This window comes from Carlito syrichta, unplaced genomic scaffold (genome assembly GCF_000164805.1).
Source record: "Carlito syrichta isolate Samal-C Ts95f unplaced genomic scaffold, Tarsius_syrichta-2.0.1 Scaffold307184, whole genome shotgun sequence".
In the NCBI taxonomy this organism is placed as follows: domain Eukaryota; kingdom Metazoa; phylum Chordata; class Mammalia; order Primates; family Tarsiidae; genus Carlito; species Carlito syrichta.
The window spans coordinates 149,631-163,716 of record NW_007251280.1 but is presented as its reverse complement, the minus strand read 5'-3'; the positions used below and the strand labels follow the sequence as shown (position 1 = coordinate 163,716).

The 14,086-nt window shown below is 35.7% G+C and overlaps 1 protein-coding gene across 3 annotated transcripts in view; it reads left to right on the top strand.

Annotated features, from left to right (window-relative positions):
- YTHDC1 (YTH domain containing 1) overlaps nucleotides 1-10,110 on the top strand; it is a 41,185-nt gene extending 31,075 nt beyond the window's left edge. The window contains exons 12-18 of one of the 3 annotated variants that reach the window (XM_021715539.1): nucleotides 139-305; nucleotides 2,869-2,951; nucleotides 4,204-4,240; nucleotides 4,337-4,376; nucleotides 4,484-4,546; nucleotides 6,042-6,176; nucleotides 9,125-10,110. In XM_021715539.1, coding sequence (XP_021571214.1) covers nucleotides 139-305; nucleotides 2,869-2,951; nucleotides 4,204-4,240; nucleotides 4,337-4,376; nucleotides 4,484-4,546; nucleotides 6,042-6,176; nucleotides 9,125-9,349 — 750 coding nt within the window. In that variant the 3' untranslated portion in view covers nucleotides 9,350-10,110. The remainder of the gene's footprint in view (nucleotides 1-138; nucleotides 306-2,868; nucleotides 2,952-4,203; nucleotides 4,241-4,336; nucleotides 4,377-4,483; nucleotides 4,547-6,041; nucleotides 6,177-9,124) is intronic. The other 2 variants (XM_021715540.1, XM_008064047.2) reach the window with 2 other exon arrangements.
- Nucleotides 10,111-14,086: the final 3,976 nt, after the last annotated feature.

The following is a 14,086-nucleotide window of genomic DNA, read 5'->3' as shown; positions in this document are numbered from 1 at the left end:
AGTTTATTGGAATCCCATATGATCATCAACCTTGGGAAAGAAGCCTCCAAGTTAGTTTTTCTTCTTGTCTCAGGAAAATACAAGTCTGTAGAGAAGTACTCCTGTTTTGTCTTGTAAACTGCTGCTTTCCTATTCTAGGAAATTGAACTTGAATGTGGAACCCAGCTTTGTCTTCTATTTCCCCCCGATGAAAGTATTGACTTGTATCAGGTCATTCATAAAATGCGTCACAAGAGAAGAATGCATTCTCAACCCAGGTCAAGAGGACGTCCATCCCGTCGAGAACCAGTCCGGGATGTGGGAAGGTTAGAAACGTTCTTTGGACTGATAATAGGCACATGTATCAGAATAACATGATGGAGGAATGTGATTCGTCAAAGTTTGTCCTGCGGTAAAGAAGAAAGAGAAAATCCTCAAATCAAGCTGCATGGACTAGTTTGTGGCTTCATTGAGGATTTCACATGGTCACCTTGGTCTCAGTCATTTTTTCAAGAGGAGAATGGGGATCTTTCCTTTGCAGAAAAAAATATTTGCTAAAAGAATGATAACCAGTTTAGATTAGATAATACTCTGATAATACAATGTATACAATTAAAATGAGGTAGGCATTTGTTGCTAAGAACAGGCTAGAAAGGAAGAGAAGGAAGTCTTTATTTGCAAAAATTGTTAATATTTTGTAAAAAGCCTTTTCTTTCAGGTGTGTCTCTGGATAAGCCTTATCAGATATGGGACTTTTATAAAGAATCACTAATATTTTTTCAGAAGATGACGCCTCATTTAGAGGATAAAATATTTTAAGTTATCTTGATATTCAAGAGGAGGAGGAGCATTATTGGGACTATTTCAGATTTATCACCGTGATCTGTTAATCCTATTGCCAAATGTTCTCTAACATGTACCCAGTGAATTCACACATCTTGCTGAGCTTCTGAAAACAATAGGTTCTTTCCAGAGGGGATCAAGTGGCCCTGGGAGACCCGGCAACAAACCAAAAAGAAGGGCTGTTGCTGTGTCTGTTTACAACTTTTCCAGATGCTGGCAGTACCTGTGGACTTAAAGTGTTTTTTAGAGGATCGTCATGGTTATTGATCACTACTTTATGAACTAAACAGCATTTTCCAGGAAAAGGGGGTTTAACTTGTTACAGAATTGGAGAAGTCTTTGCAAAGGACTGATTTAAGCCCTTCTACCCAACACCTTCCCCTGTGTAGATTTGCATTCAGCTAAATCTAAATATTCTACTAAAGACTATTGGATGTATGGTTGATGGGATGAAACCTTTGGTTAAGTTTCCTTTTGATGGAAACATCCTGTGGTAGGTACAGATAATCCAACAAGAGTCCCCCTTTCTTTGAGCTTAAAAAGGACACTGTCGAGTAGGTAGGAGGAAACCTGGCAGAGCCCCTTATTTTTGGCCTAAAAGGACTGAGCACCAAGATGTCTTTTGAAGTTTTAAGCTAAGAGGTTTCCTGTGCAATACAGTATATACAAGTGAAGTTTTTACCTCAGTTTTGCAATGGACTGCAAACTATACTTATTACACCACCACACCTTCTCTCAAGCCTGCCAGGGCCTCCATTTATGTTTGTGGCTTACAGCTTAAAGTCAGTAGTTGGACTACTATATGAACTGTTACTATCATGTTTTATCCCGGTCGTAAATGCACTCCCCAAACTACAAGAAAGCGGTATGTTTATTTTTTAAACCAGCTTTTAATTTTCTTAGTATTATTTATTGTAGATGCAACTGTTTTTATTCTGTTGGGGGGCTTGGGGTTTATTGCACTTAACTTTGCAGTTTGAGTGAACTTGTGTTGCAAAAGTTAATGAAAGCAGTTGGTACTCAGAGAACTACTAGCTGATAAACTAGTGAATGCTAGGTTGTGACAGTCTTTATTTGACATTAAGGGTAAAAAAGATATATTTATTTTTAAAATATTTTGGATTTTTTGTTTTTATTTTGTTTAACTCTTTAACTGCTAAGTAAATTGAAGTGTATTTAATGATATGTTACATTCACGGTCAAGATTTATGGAAGACAATAGCCCTTTGTAGATAGTAAAATTTCACCTTCTAAGGAATTTACTTTGAACTAGTTTTATGAACTCTGTTAAAACTCTGACCCATTACTTGCAAATTATAAAAGCTGGTTTTATTTTAAGGCATTGTCTCTGGAAAAACTTTTCCTTACTTCTTAAATGTTATTAAGCATAGAAAGAAAAACTAAATGTTATTAAGAAATATTAAGAAATTAGTCTTCCAAAGTATTAAGATTTTAAAAAACTTTCCTGTAAAGTTGCTTTTAATAAGTATGAAATTTTCTGTATGATCATGTGAAAAGTAAAACTTTGTGCAAAGCAGAGGAAAAATAAGAAATTCTTAACTTATTTAGACATAACCTAAAATGATATTAATAAGTTTAAATATATAGATTTTAGAGTTACCTGTTGTATAGTGATAAGTTTGGGTTTTTTAAAAATTCCTCCCTTTTTCAACTGAATGGAGACTTTGAGAAATTGTTTTAATTGTGAAACTGGATATTTAGTTTGATGATGGCTCGTTTACTTTTGTTTAGATTACTAAAATGTGGTTTATATGTTTTGATTAGATTACTCTTTCCAGTTGTCTCATCATAGCATGAGATTGCAGAGAATATCTACTTCCAGCAGTACTTTTAAGGTTTGGTTCATAGGAATTAATTTGAGGAATTAAAATTTAGGAATTTTAAGATAATTTGCTTTTCAAAAATTAAGATGCTAATTTAAAGGAAATAATGGGCTAGACATTGTACTTATCTCTGTCAAAAACTCTTACTGTTTGTTCTCCCAGCAGTTTTTGGTTTAATTTCTAATGTGTCTAATTTGTGTAGGCGTCGACCAGAAGATTATGATATTCATAACAGCAGAAAGAAACCAAGGATTGACTATCCCCCTGAGTTTCACCAGAGACCAGGTTAATATTTTATCATCCTGCAGATATTTGATTTCAAATTATTAAAACAAAACAAAAAGTTTTTATTGTAATCCTATAGTAAGAAAAAAATTCGAGACCTCTCTACTTAAACCTTGGTTGATCAGTAATCGTTCTCATTAGTAATTCTTCCCCTGTTTGTTAAGGTTGTCTGATCTATTTATTAATTACGTGAAATTGATAGCTTTGCAAAAATAGAAACTTACCTGCATATGTATTTAAATGTAGTTAGGGAAAGCAATGACTGTATACTCCATCATACTTTTTTGTTGCCTGTGATAGTGTTTCATGTGATACATATCTTCAAATAGAGAGTGAAATTATGCTTAAAAAAAAATAAAAATCATGTTTTGGGTTAGGAATGGGAAATAATTGGTTTGTAATCTAAATGCAGCAAAATTTCAGTTAAACTTTTACTGGAATTAAAAAGACAAACTTCAAGAAAGGATATCATACATATTCCTTGGAACAGAATCAGTAATACACTTATAAAACTTAGGCAGTTTGAAAATTGGTGTTAATAGCACTATTATATAACAAGTGACTTGATAAGCCTCATCCTTTCCAGAATAGATGTCAGAATGGGAAAATAGATTTTCATTAGTAACAACCGTTACTCGAGTGTTTTTGTATTTTAATACAATAAGTCCTTATTAAAAGAAGCAAAGGGAAAGACTCTCTTATCGCCATATGTTTTGGTTTTGGTTTTTCATTTAAAATGTATGCATCTTCATTTTTGCAGTTTGCAACTTTATTTCCCTCTTCCTTGTTTGCATTTTAAAAGGCAAACTTATCTCTGGTTTACATGTGTATATATATGTGTGTGTGTGTGTATATATATATATATACACACACACCCAAGGTGGAAGGTTAATGCTTGTTTTCAGGAAGTTTTCTTGTAGTGTCCTTAAGGCAGTTCTTCTGCCCTTACCTTCCCTGTGGTACAGAATGAAGAAATTTTCTGTTTAGCAAGATTTGAGCCGTGAACTTAGAAGATACTTGTCAAAGTCTCTCTAGCAGTTTACGATTTTGTAATATCATTAAGGTATTTAGTTACGTCTCAGATTATCATGTATCTGAGAAGGAAATTTGAAAATGGAATAATGCAATAATAGCATCACTAAAAGTACATATTTCATGGAAAGCATTGAAACAAGTGGTAAGGAAGGTTTAATTATAATGCCATAATAATAAAATAAAATTTGATATACTAAAATGCTTGATGTTTGAACAGGGTATTTAAAGGATCCACGATACCAGGAAGTAGACAGGTAAGTCGGGTTCACTCTTGCTTGGCTTTGAATTACATTCTTGGAACTAGTTTATGAATTACCTGAATTTAGTTTCACAAATCTTATTCCCAACAGACGATTTTCAGGAGTTCGCCGAGATGTGTTTTTAAATGGGGTAAGCATTTAATTTTATATAGATATATAGATATAATCAGGATCTGATTTATTTTGTAGTTCTGGGATGATTGTTACTTATATTGATATTATCATCTTTTATTTTAGTCCTACAATGATTATGTGAGGGAATTTCATAACATGGGACCACCACCACCTTGGCAAGGAATGGTTTGTATTCTATTTTTGCAAGTTATTAAACTTAATTTGTAGTTCCTAATATGTTGGATGTTTACTCAGAATATGATTGTTGCAATTATTCATTGAGAGACTTAAAATACAGATTTTTGGCAATAGGAAATTGCATGCTGTCTTTAAAATAAAGACTAATGAATAAGTTGATTTGTTTTAATAGTACAGGCTTAATTGAGAAGTATTTTAGTAATGGTTATTAGTGCATGCTCCACTTGGTTTACATACATTGCTTTCTCTTTCCAACTCTGTGACCTTGGGCCAAGTTTCATAATACAATTCTTAGTTTTCCTCATCTGTAAATCAGTGTGCTCATCAGTTATAATATTCATCCTTTGGCTCACTAGTTACAATATTCAGTACTTACTCTGTGCGTTTGTTCTGAGTCTACAATAATGATTGAAGTAGACATTATGCCTGTTCTTGTGTAGCTTAATGTTTAATGTAATAGTGTCTGACTCAGGATTGTCAAGAAGAAAAAGTTACAAAATACATGTAAAGGTTAGCATAGTGCCTCATCTTATACTCAGTAAATTTAGTTCTCATATGAAATAAGATTAATTAAACCCTGGTTTTTTTTTTTTTTAATTCCTTTAAGAAAACTATCTGGGTATTCTTCTAAGAGTATATTTTAAGATATTGAGGATAACTGAAGCATTAGTTTTCAAGAAATAAAAATTTGGAAGTTTAAGAAGTTACTGTTACTTAATTTTTATTTATCTTTCATGTGTTATATAGCCTCTTTATCTGACTTTTGTTTCACTTTAAGATATACAGTTTTATACTACTGTATACAGATGGTGAACTGTAAGGTTTTTTTTTCCTTTTAGATTCTATGATATTTTGAAAAATTGAGATATTTAATTTATGATCTTCACAGTTAATGCAAGTGACCTATGATTTGTCCTTTTTCCATTTTATTATGGCATTTAAGTTTATTAGCTCCCAGGCTTACTACTATTTTTTAATAGATTCATGCAAAGTGGTTAACCAGTTCACCAATTGTAAGATAAGGTTGCCTAATATTGTGTGCCTTATTCACTCCTTTAATAGCAGTGTGACTGTAAGCAGGTTACTTAACCTCTTGGTGCCTCACTTTTTTCTTTTGTAAAATAGTAATAATAGTAGCTATTTCATAGTGTTGCTGAGAGAATTACATGAGATTTGTAAAGTGCTTAGAATAGTGCCTGCCTCATAGGAAGCACCATGTAAGTGTTTGCTGTTTCTGTTAATGTTTACATGATATGAGTAGAAAAGTATAAATATGTTAAATCTTGTGTAATAGGGGATTTATTGCACACGTTTATTTTTAACAAACAAAAAGGATATTTTGAAGAACCTTAATGCCATCAAAATAAATGTCTAGTACAGATTAAATTATTTGGGATTGGTGGTTTGGGTAGGGGGATTCTGAGAGTGACTTGTTTATAAGGATATTTAGTAGATTCTTATGAGAGTGGTTTTCTTTGTTTAGCCTCCTTATCCAGGAATGGAACAACCTCCACACCATCCTTATTATCAACACCATGCTCCACCTCCTCAAGCTCATCCTCCTTACTCAGGACATCATCCAGTACCACATGAAGCAAGATACAGAGATAAACGAGTAGTAAGTGCACACAAAGGCAAAGGTGTGAGGGAACTACTTAGAATTCTGTAGGTAATTTAAATATGCGGATACCAGATTATATTGAATGATGAATCAATATTCTTACTGCAAACTATTGTGATGTGATCCTCAACTTGTTTTTGTTAAAAATGGCTGATCATGCCCCTAAATAATTCTTTAGGTAAATTGTATTTCTTTCACTGATAAAATCACAAGCTACTTAGATAAATTTTTACATATATAACTCTTAGGTAATGTCCTTTGTATCTAGTACCTAGGATATGTTCTTTATCTACTGGGATCTTTATTATAGCTGTGTAGTTAATAATGTTAATAGATATTTCTGAACTTTTTAAGTATTCTGTTTGGCCAGGCGTAGTAACTCAGTTTGTAATCCCAGCACTCTGGGAGGCTGAGTCGAGAAGAGAATTGCCTGAGCCTGGGGGTTTGAGACCAGCCTGGGCAACTTGGTGAGACCTCGTCTGTACAATAAATCACAAAAACTAGCAGCACTTGTTGGCGTTGCCTGTAGTTCCAGCTACTTGGAAGACTGAAGTGGAAGGATTGCCTGAACCCAGCCTGTCGAGGTGTAGTGGCCGTGAGCATGCCACTGCACTCCAACCTGGGCGACAAGAGTGAGACTCCAACTCAAAAGAAAAAGAAAATGCTGATTGACCCAGTTTTGTGGGAAACAGGATGTATAATCATCTCATTTAGTCATTTAGTATTATTTCTACCAAATTTCTTAAAATTAGTAAACAAGTGAATTGTTTTACTTCTCCTTTACTTGTGATTGTTGTGATAATGCTGGCAAGCAACAAGTAGATGTTAAGAACAGTAGCAGATAACTGCCTTTTAGTAATTGGTTCTAGTTAATTATTTGATATATGATATGAAAGCTTTTGGATCACTTCAAAACTGGGCCAATAAGAGACAGTTTCTAGTTTGAGTTTCAAGGTTTTTGTAATACTGATAGGGCTGAGTTTGTTTATTAAATACTATTCATTTTTTTCCCTAATAGTACTTTTTAATTTTAATTTTTATTTTTATTTTTTACTCTGTCGCCCAGGCTGGAGTTCCGTGGCACACTCATGGCCACCGCAGCCTCGACCTGCTGGGCTCAGGTGATCCTTCCACCTCAGCCTTCCAAGTAGCTGGAACTACAGGCACATGCCAACATACCCAGCTAATTTTTGATTTATTGTAGAGATGAGGTCTTGCCAAGTTGTCCAGGCTGGTCTCAAACCCGTGATCTCAGGCAGTCTCTCACCTGGACCTCCCAGAATGCTGGAATTACAGGCATGAGCCACTGTGCCCGGCCAGTACTTTTATTTTAAAAAGTGGAAATTGTCTTCTGTCCCTTGATAGAAGCAGAATTCATAAGTTTGATACCTTAGGAAGGTAGTTTTATTGTTAAAGTAGTATGTATAAAATGGGGATTTTTTTTCCCTTAGGGTGAGGAGTTTTTGTAGGGTCAGATACACATCTTTATTTTCCCACTAAGATGAAGAGAGTATGCATATTTGAGAGTCAGTCAGCAGTTGTTTTGTAGCCTGTCTTTGAGACATCTTTGTGTATTGTCATATATTTCTTTATTCTCATAAGGAGTGATCCTTCAAAATCAAATCACAATGAGAATCCTAATTGACCGATTAATAGGCTTTGAATTTGTAGTTAGTTTTTTTTCTCATTAGTTACGCAAGAAAGATGTATACCATGTATGTATGACTAGATGGGTTATGGCGTGTCAAGAAATTTCTGTGAATGATTACATGGTTTTTAAAACAATTTTTTTAACAGAAGTATACTTTTTAACGAGTTCTATTTTATGACTTTTTATACAGTAATTGACTCATATATATATTCTCTGCTTATATAATCACATTTTTTTAATATATGAAAAGTAGTGTGGAATTGTGGTTTTGAATCTTGTATTCTATACATTTTAACGGCATTTTGAAAAGGTAACCAAAATCAGTAAGTAAAGGTGAGCTGTAAACTAAGAGTTAAAAAGTTTAAACTAGATCAGGAGAGTCATGTTTAGAAGTAGTCGCCACTTTGCATTTTATATCATTTAGACAGTTGTTCATTTTAGCCTTTATTGTCCTTTTTATCCTTTAGTGTACTGTTAGTTTGAGTGTGAAATAGACTTCAAAGTCTTCCTAAAGTGCATATTTTCTTACAGTGCTATCAAATTTCATAAATTCTGTGTTATTAACAATTAAACTTGGAAGAAAATCTGGAACATAAGACTTCCTGATTTCACCTTAAGGGGGCAGAGTTGGTTGTTTGTAAAAGTGAAGGAGGAATGCTAACCTGTTACAAGCATTGATGATATTTAACATAATGGCAACATGTATGCATAATGGCTGATGGTCATGACTAGGTGATTATTTTAATCTCAATCTTATTAAAGGGATCAGTTGGAAAAGTCATTGAAGTTAAGTAGGAAACTGCATGAAGAGATTTGAATAATCTTCTGTAGGAGGTATGTAGTGAGATAAAAGAGTTCTTTTTCTAATAAAAAGTGTTGTAGCCGGGCTCGGTGGCTCAGCCTGTAATCCCGCGCCTTTGGGAGACTGAGGTGAGTGGATTGCCTGAGCCCGCGGGTTCGAGACCCGCCTGGGCAGGCGAGACCTCATCTCTACAATAAATCAAAAAATTAGCCGGACGCAGTATTGTGCGCCTGTAATTCCAGCTACTCGGAAGGCTGAGGCGGAAGGATCGCCGGAGCCCAACAGGTCGAGGCTGCGGTGGCCGGGAGCACCACTGCACTCCAGTCTGGGCAACAGAGTGAGACTGCAACTAAAAAAAAGAAAAAAGTGTTGTAATATTACATTTTGTGAATTAATCATTATTACATTTTTCTAGATTCTTCACCAGACAATTATAGGGACTTATTCCATTTGTATTTTTGACCTACTTAACCCATTTCTTCCCTTTTCTAGCATGATTATGATATGAGGGTGGATGATTTCCTTCGTCGCACACAAGCTGTTGTCAGTGGTCGGAGAAGTAGACCCCGTGAAAGAGATCGGGAACGAGAGCGAGACCGCCCTAGAGATAACAGAAGAGACAGAGAGCGAGACAGAGGACGGGATAGAGAGAGAGAGAGAGAGCGATTATGTGATCGGGACAGAGACCGAGGGGAGAGAGGTCGATATCGAAGATAATGCGCTTTTGGAAGCACTGATTGTTTAAAGATAAAAAAATCTTGTATTTTTTTTTTTTTGGTGTGTTTACAAGTAGTAAATTTATTTTCAACTGTCTACTTAAAGTTCATTGTGTAGAAGGATTTATTATGACCCCCTTTGTTCCAAGCATGCAGTATAATAAGAACTGGAAACACTCAAATCCACCAAAAATGCACAGTTGACAGTTGAGTTGACACTTGTTTTGGGGCAGAATGGAACAGTCCAAGAATGTAGATATTGATTTATTCTCCGTAAATGTTCATCTTACAGTTTGTTCATCCTAGAGTTATTTTGTTTTTTTCCTTTTGGATCTTGATTGATAACTGCCATGATATTTTGCTTTGATGTGTTTCTACATGTAGTTGCACACGGTTCAGTAAAAATGATGCTGCTATCAAGTATGCAAATATTGAAGTATGATGGTTTGACTGTATGGCAGTGTTGTAGCAGCCTCTTGGTTTTTCCCTTTCCCTCTTTTTTTAAAGTCACTTTTTATTTTTCTTCAGTCTTCAATGATGAGAGCAATATTAAGAAGACATTGCTATCTAATTTTTAATCTTTTTAAATAAAAAGTTCCTATGTTCAGTAGCATGGTTAATGCTATTGTTTAGCCTTCCCCTCCAAACTGTACACATTGGCTTGGAATGTTCACAACTTGCGTGTGTGACAGCAGAAGATAATTCCCATATTCTACATTGCTACTGTTTTGTATAAAATAAATTGGTAAAGATTGACACTTAATCTTTTGTATTTCTTTTTTGTGTGATTGCAAGTTTGTTTTATAATGCATTAGTGGACATAAAAGAATGGTTTTTGTTTAGGAATTGTAGGAGCCCCATTTCTTTTTCTGTTGAATATTTTAGCAGAAAAGGTTGACCTAGGCCTATTGTATTAAAAACTTACTTCTATTTCTAATATAAGAACTGATAGTACATAGAATTGTGTTGATTTTTTGAGTAAGTATTTATCTGATAACATTTTGGGGTCTGGTCTGATTATAGAATTTTTTTCTTATTTAGATTTTTCCATATTTTATTTTTCTATAAGCAAACTACTTTGTAAATGTTTTCTATTTTACTTTATAAATGGACTTTTAAAAAATTTAACCCTCTTACAGTTTCTTATTATAACTGTCCATCTCACTCAATAAGAACAAGGTATAACACAGTAATAGAGCCACACAAGAAAATAGATATGAAATAATTTTTTGCATTTTAGTTTGAGTTACACCTGAAATTTTGGTCTTCATAAAGTTGAATGTCTGAACATTGAGGATATTTGAATGTTTTGGCTAGTTTTTATTTTCATACTGTCAAACAGTTGTATACTAATTCTCAGTACACAGTTTTACAGTTATAGTTATTGGCCTGAAAAGGAGAACATAGGAGTTTGACTCTTTTTTTTCTTTGAGCTGGAGCCTCACTCTGTCAGCCAGGTTGGAGTGCAGTGGTACACTCATGGCCATCCCAGTGATCCTTTTGCCTCAGCTTTCCAAGTACCCGGAATTATAGCCGCGTATTACCACACCCAGCTAATTTTTGGTTTTTTGTAGATACTAGGTCTCACCAAGTTGCCCAGGCTGGTCTCGAACCGGCGGGCTCAGGCAGTCCACTTGCTTCGGCCTCCCAAAGTGCTGGGATTACAGGCAGAGCCACCGAGCCCAACCAGGAGTTTGACTCTTGAAGGACATTTAAAGATATAATTTTACTGCATTCATATCATATCGCCATTTAGAATATTTTCCCATGCATCACAATGAGTAGTTTTGTTTACCAATTTCAAAAATAAAGCCTAAGGATTTATTTTAAATCTGCAGTGTACTAGGGAGGAAAGAACACCTAACTCTGTTTTAGGAAACCTAGGTTCTAGTTTTGGCAATGCCTTTAATTAACCATTTGGTGGTATATGGTATGTCAGCAAACTGTTTTGTTTGTATTCATCAGTAAGTTAAAATAATATCTGCAGGGTTTTTTTATTTTCGTTTTTTTAGTTCCTTTTTTTTAAGCAGGATGTATTGAGAGGACAGAACAACTCCCACAGTGAGAGGAGGACCTGAGGGATTGCCCTGTTTTTTTAGTTGAAGAATTTCTAGGATTTAGAGGAATAACCAGAAATACTATTTTATGAGATAACCAGTTACACAAAGCTAGTAGGCAATACTAAATTTATTTTCCTGAAATAGTAGTAATAAATTATAAGCCATATTGAGAACGTAGTATGCAACAGACGTTTTTTGTGTTTCTTTGTACTGAGTAATTCTGACATGACATCCCAATCTCTAGTTTTGTAGTTGGGGAAATAGGTTCAGATAAGCTAGTAAATCTGCCCAAGGTTATAAAGTAGTAATTGATGCAGCCAAGATTCAACAAATTTTTTTTATCCAATTTGGTGTTTCCAAAGACAGCACCTCATCACTTTTGAAAAAATATAAATTAATGTCTAAATTGGTGATGATACTAGGTTCCATTAAGGGTTTGAAGTATTTATATTTCTTTCAGTCTTCGTTTAAGCAGAGTATTCCTAAAGTGTTCATTTAAATGTTAAGTTATGCTTCATGTTTTTGGTGTTAAGGAGCTTAGTATTGAGTTAATTTATTCTAAAAAGCTAGCTTTTTTTTTTTTTTTTTGAGTTGGAGTTTAACTCCGTCGCCCAGACTGGAGTGCCGTGGCCGCTCCTGGCCCTGGCCGCCGCAGCCTTGACCCACTGGGCTCCGGCTATCCTTCCACCTTAGCCTTCCGAGTAGCTGAAATTACAGGCGTGCACTACCACACCTGGCTGATTTTTTATTTATTGTAGAGATGAGGTCTCGCCAAGTTGCCCAGGCAGGTCTTGAACCGGCGGGCTCAGGTAATCCACTCACCTCAGCTTCCCAAAGGCACAGGATTACAGGCTGAGTCACTGAGCTAGGTTTTATCGAGTTTATTACTTTTTATTGCCTAGGTAATAGGCATTATTCTAACTACTCATGTTAGCTTATTTAATCCCTATAGTAACTGTTTTTTTCTCTGCCTGATTTTTTTCTTTACTATTAATGAGAAAAAAATGACAGTAGCATTGTGTAAAAGATGGGGTTTTTTTTGTTGTTTTTGCACAGAGGACTGGTTTAATATTTGGAGTCATTTATGACGGCCTTTGTCACCATAAGAGGCATCTTTCTTCCATGTACTCTACAATGTTGTGATTCTAAGAATCTATACATCAGTATTATATGTTCAGATGAAAAACAGAAAATTCAGTTACTCGGGGTTTAGAAATCTAGTCAAAGATGTTATTGGCTAGAGTCAAAGTTAAAAGGAGTGACTGAATTCAGGCATGTCATTTTTCTTTTAAATGTTTTCGTCAGTGACAGCTTTGTGTCAGCCATAAGTGTTCTAAAAATAGCCACTACTGTCTCCAAGCTTCTATTATCTATATAGTTCTGTGTCTGAGGGAGAGAGATATTTTTCTACACAGTGTCTTATCCCTTCCACAAAAGGACTCAGTAGCCATGCTGGTTTCATGGAGCTAGTCCTAATCCACTCTGTGTGTTCAGGAAAATGGGGTTCTTTGACTAGTCGGCTTGGGAGGGAGACAAGAGAGGCAGGGGATGTTATGGTCTTCCCCATGGGGCATCAGAAGGAACAGTTTTCAGAACACATGGACAGACAAAATTAATGGATGTCTGTTTTTCATAGGCGTGGCCTTCTCTGGGATGTCACTCCATCCTGCTGTAGAATGCCTTGGCCACTCTTCTGAAGGCCCAGTAGATCTTGCCTTGTCGTAATGTTAAAAATTATGTCCTCGCTGGTTGCTATAGCTCATGCCTGTAATCCCAGCACTTTGGGAGGTGGTGGTGAGAGGATTAGGATTGCCCGAGTCCAGAGGTTTCGACTCTGCACTGAACTCCTACTCAAAAAAAAAAATTTTTTTGAGTCCGCATGTCAGTTAACTGGAGTAAAAACAGAAAGAAAAACATTGAATTGTTGCCAGCATTTCACTGGCAATTCTAGAGTTCTCTGACCCCAAGGTAAGGGTGGCAGTGATTTATGCTGATTTCTAAAATTTTGTTTTTGAGCGCAGTGGCTCAACCTGTAACTCCAGCCCTTTGGAAGGCTGAGGGGAGAGAATTGCCTGGGAGTGGAGTGTTGAGACCAGTGTGGGCAACTTGGTGAGATCTCGTTGCTACGGTATAACAAAAACTAGCCGGGCGTGGTGGCGTGGGTGAGATCTCATTGCTACACAAAAACTAACCGGGTATGGTGGCTTGTGTCTGTAGTTCCAGCTACTTAGAAAGGCTGAGGTGGAAGGACCTCCTAAGCCCAGAAGGTGGAGGCTGCGGTAAGTGAGCGTGCCTCTGTACTCCAGCCTGGGCGACAAGAATGAGACTCCAACTAAAAAAAAAAAAAAAATTGTTCTTTGATATGGACAGAATGCAGTTTAAAATGCATTCGAATTGAGGCACATGGGACAAGACTGCCCAAATATAGACCCTAAGTTCCCTATATAGAAGAAATAATCTTAAAGAGTATAGCATCATACATACATAGTATTCTATTCTTTGTCATGTGGTTCATCTTATCTTTTTTCTTCACCTTTGGTTTATAAATCTCGAAGTCTGTGGCATCTGAAAGATCTATTCAATCCTACATATTCAGGGTATAACTTCAGTAAATGATTGCAGCTCTTAGGTCCTACTGAAGCCAAAGGAACTTTGTCTTTTTTTTTTTTTTGAGTTGG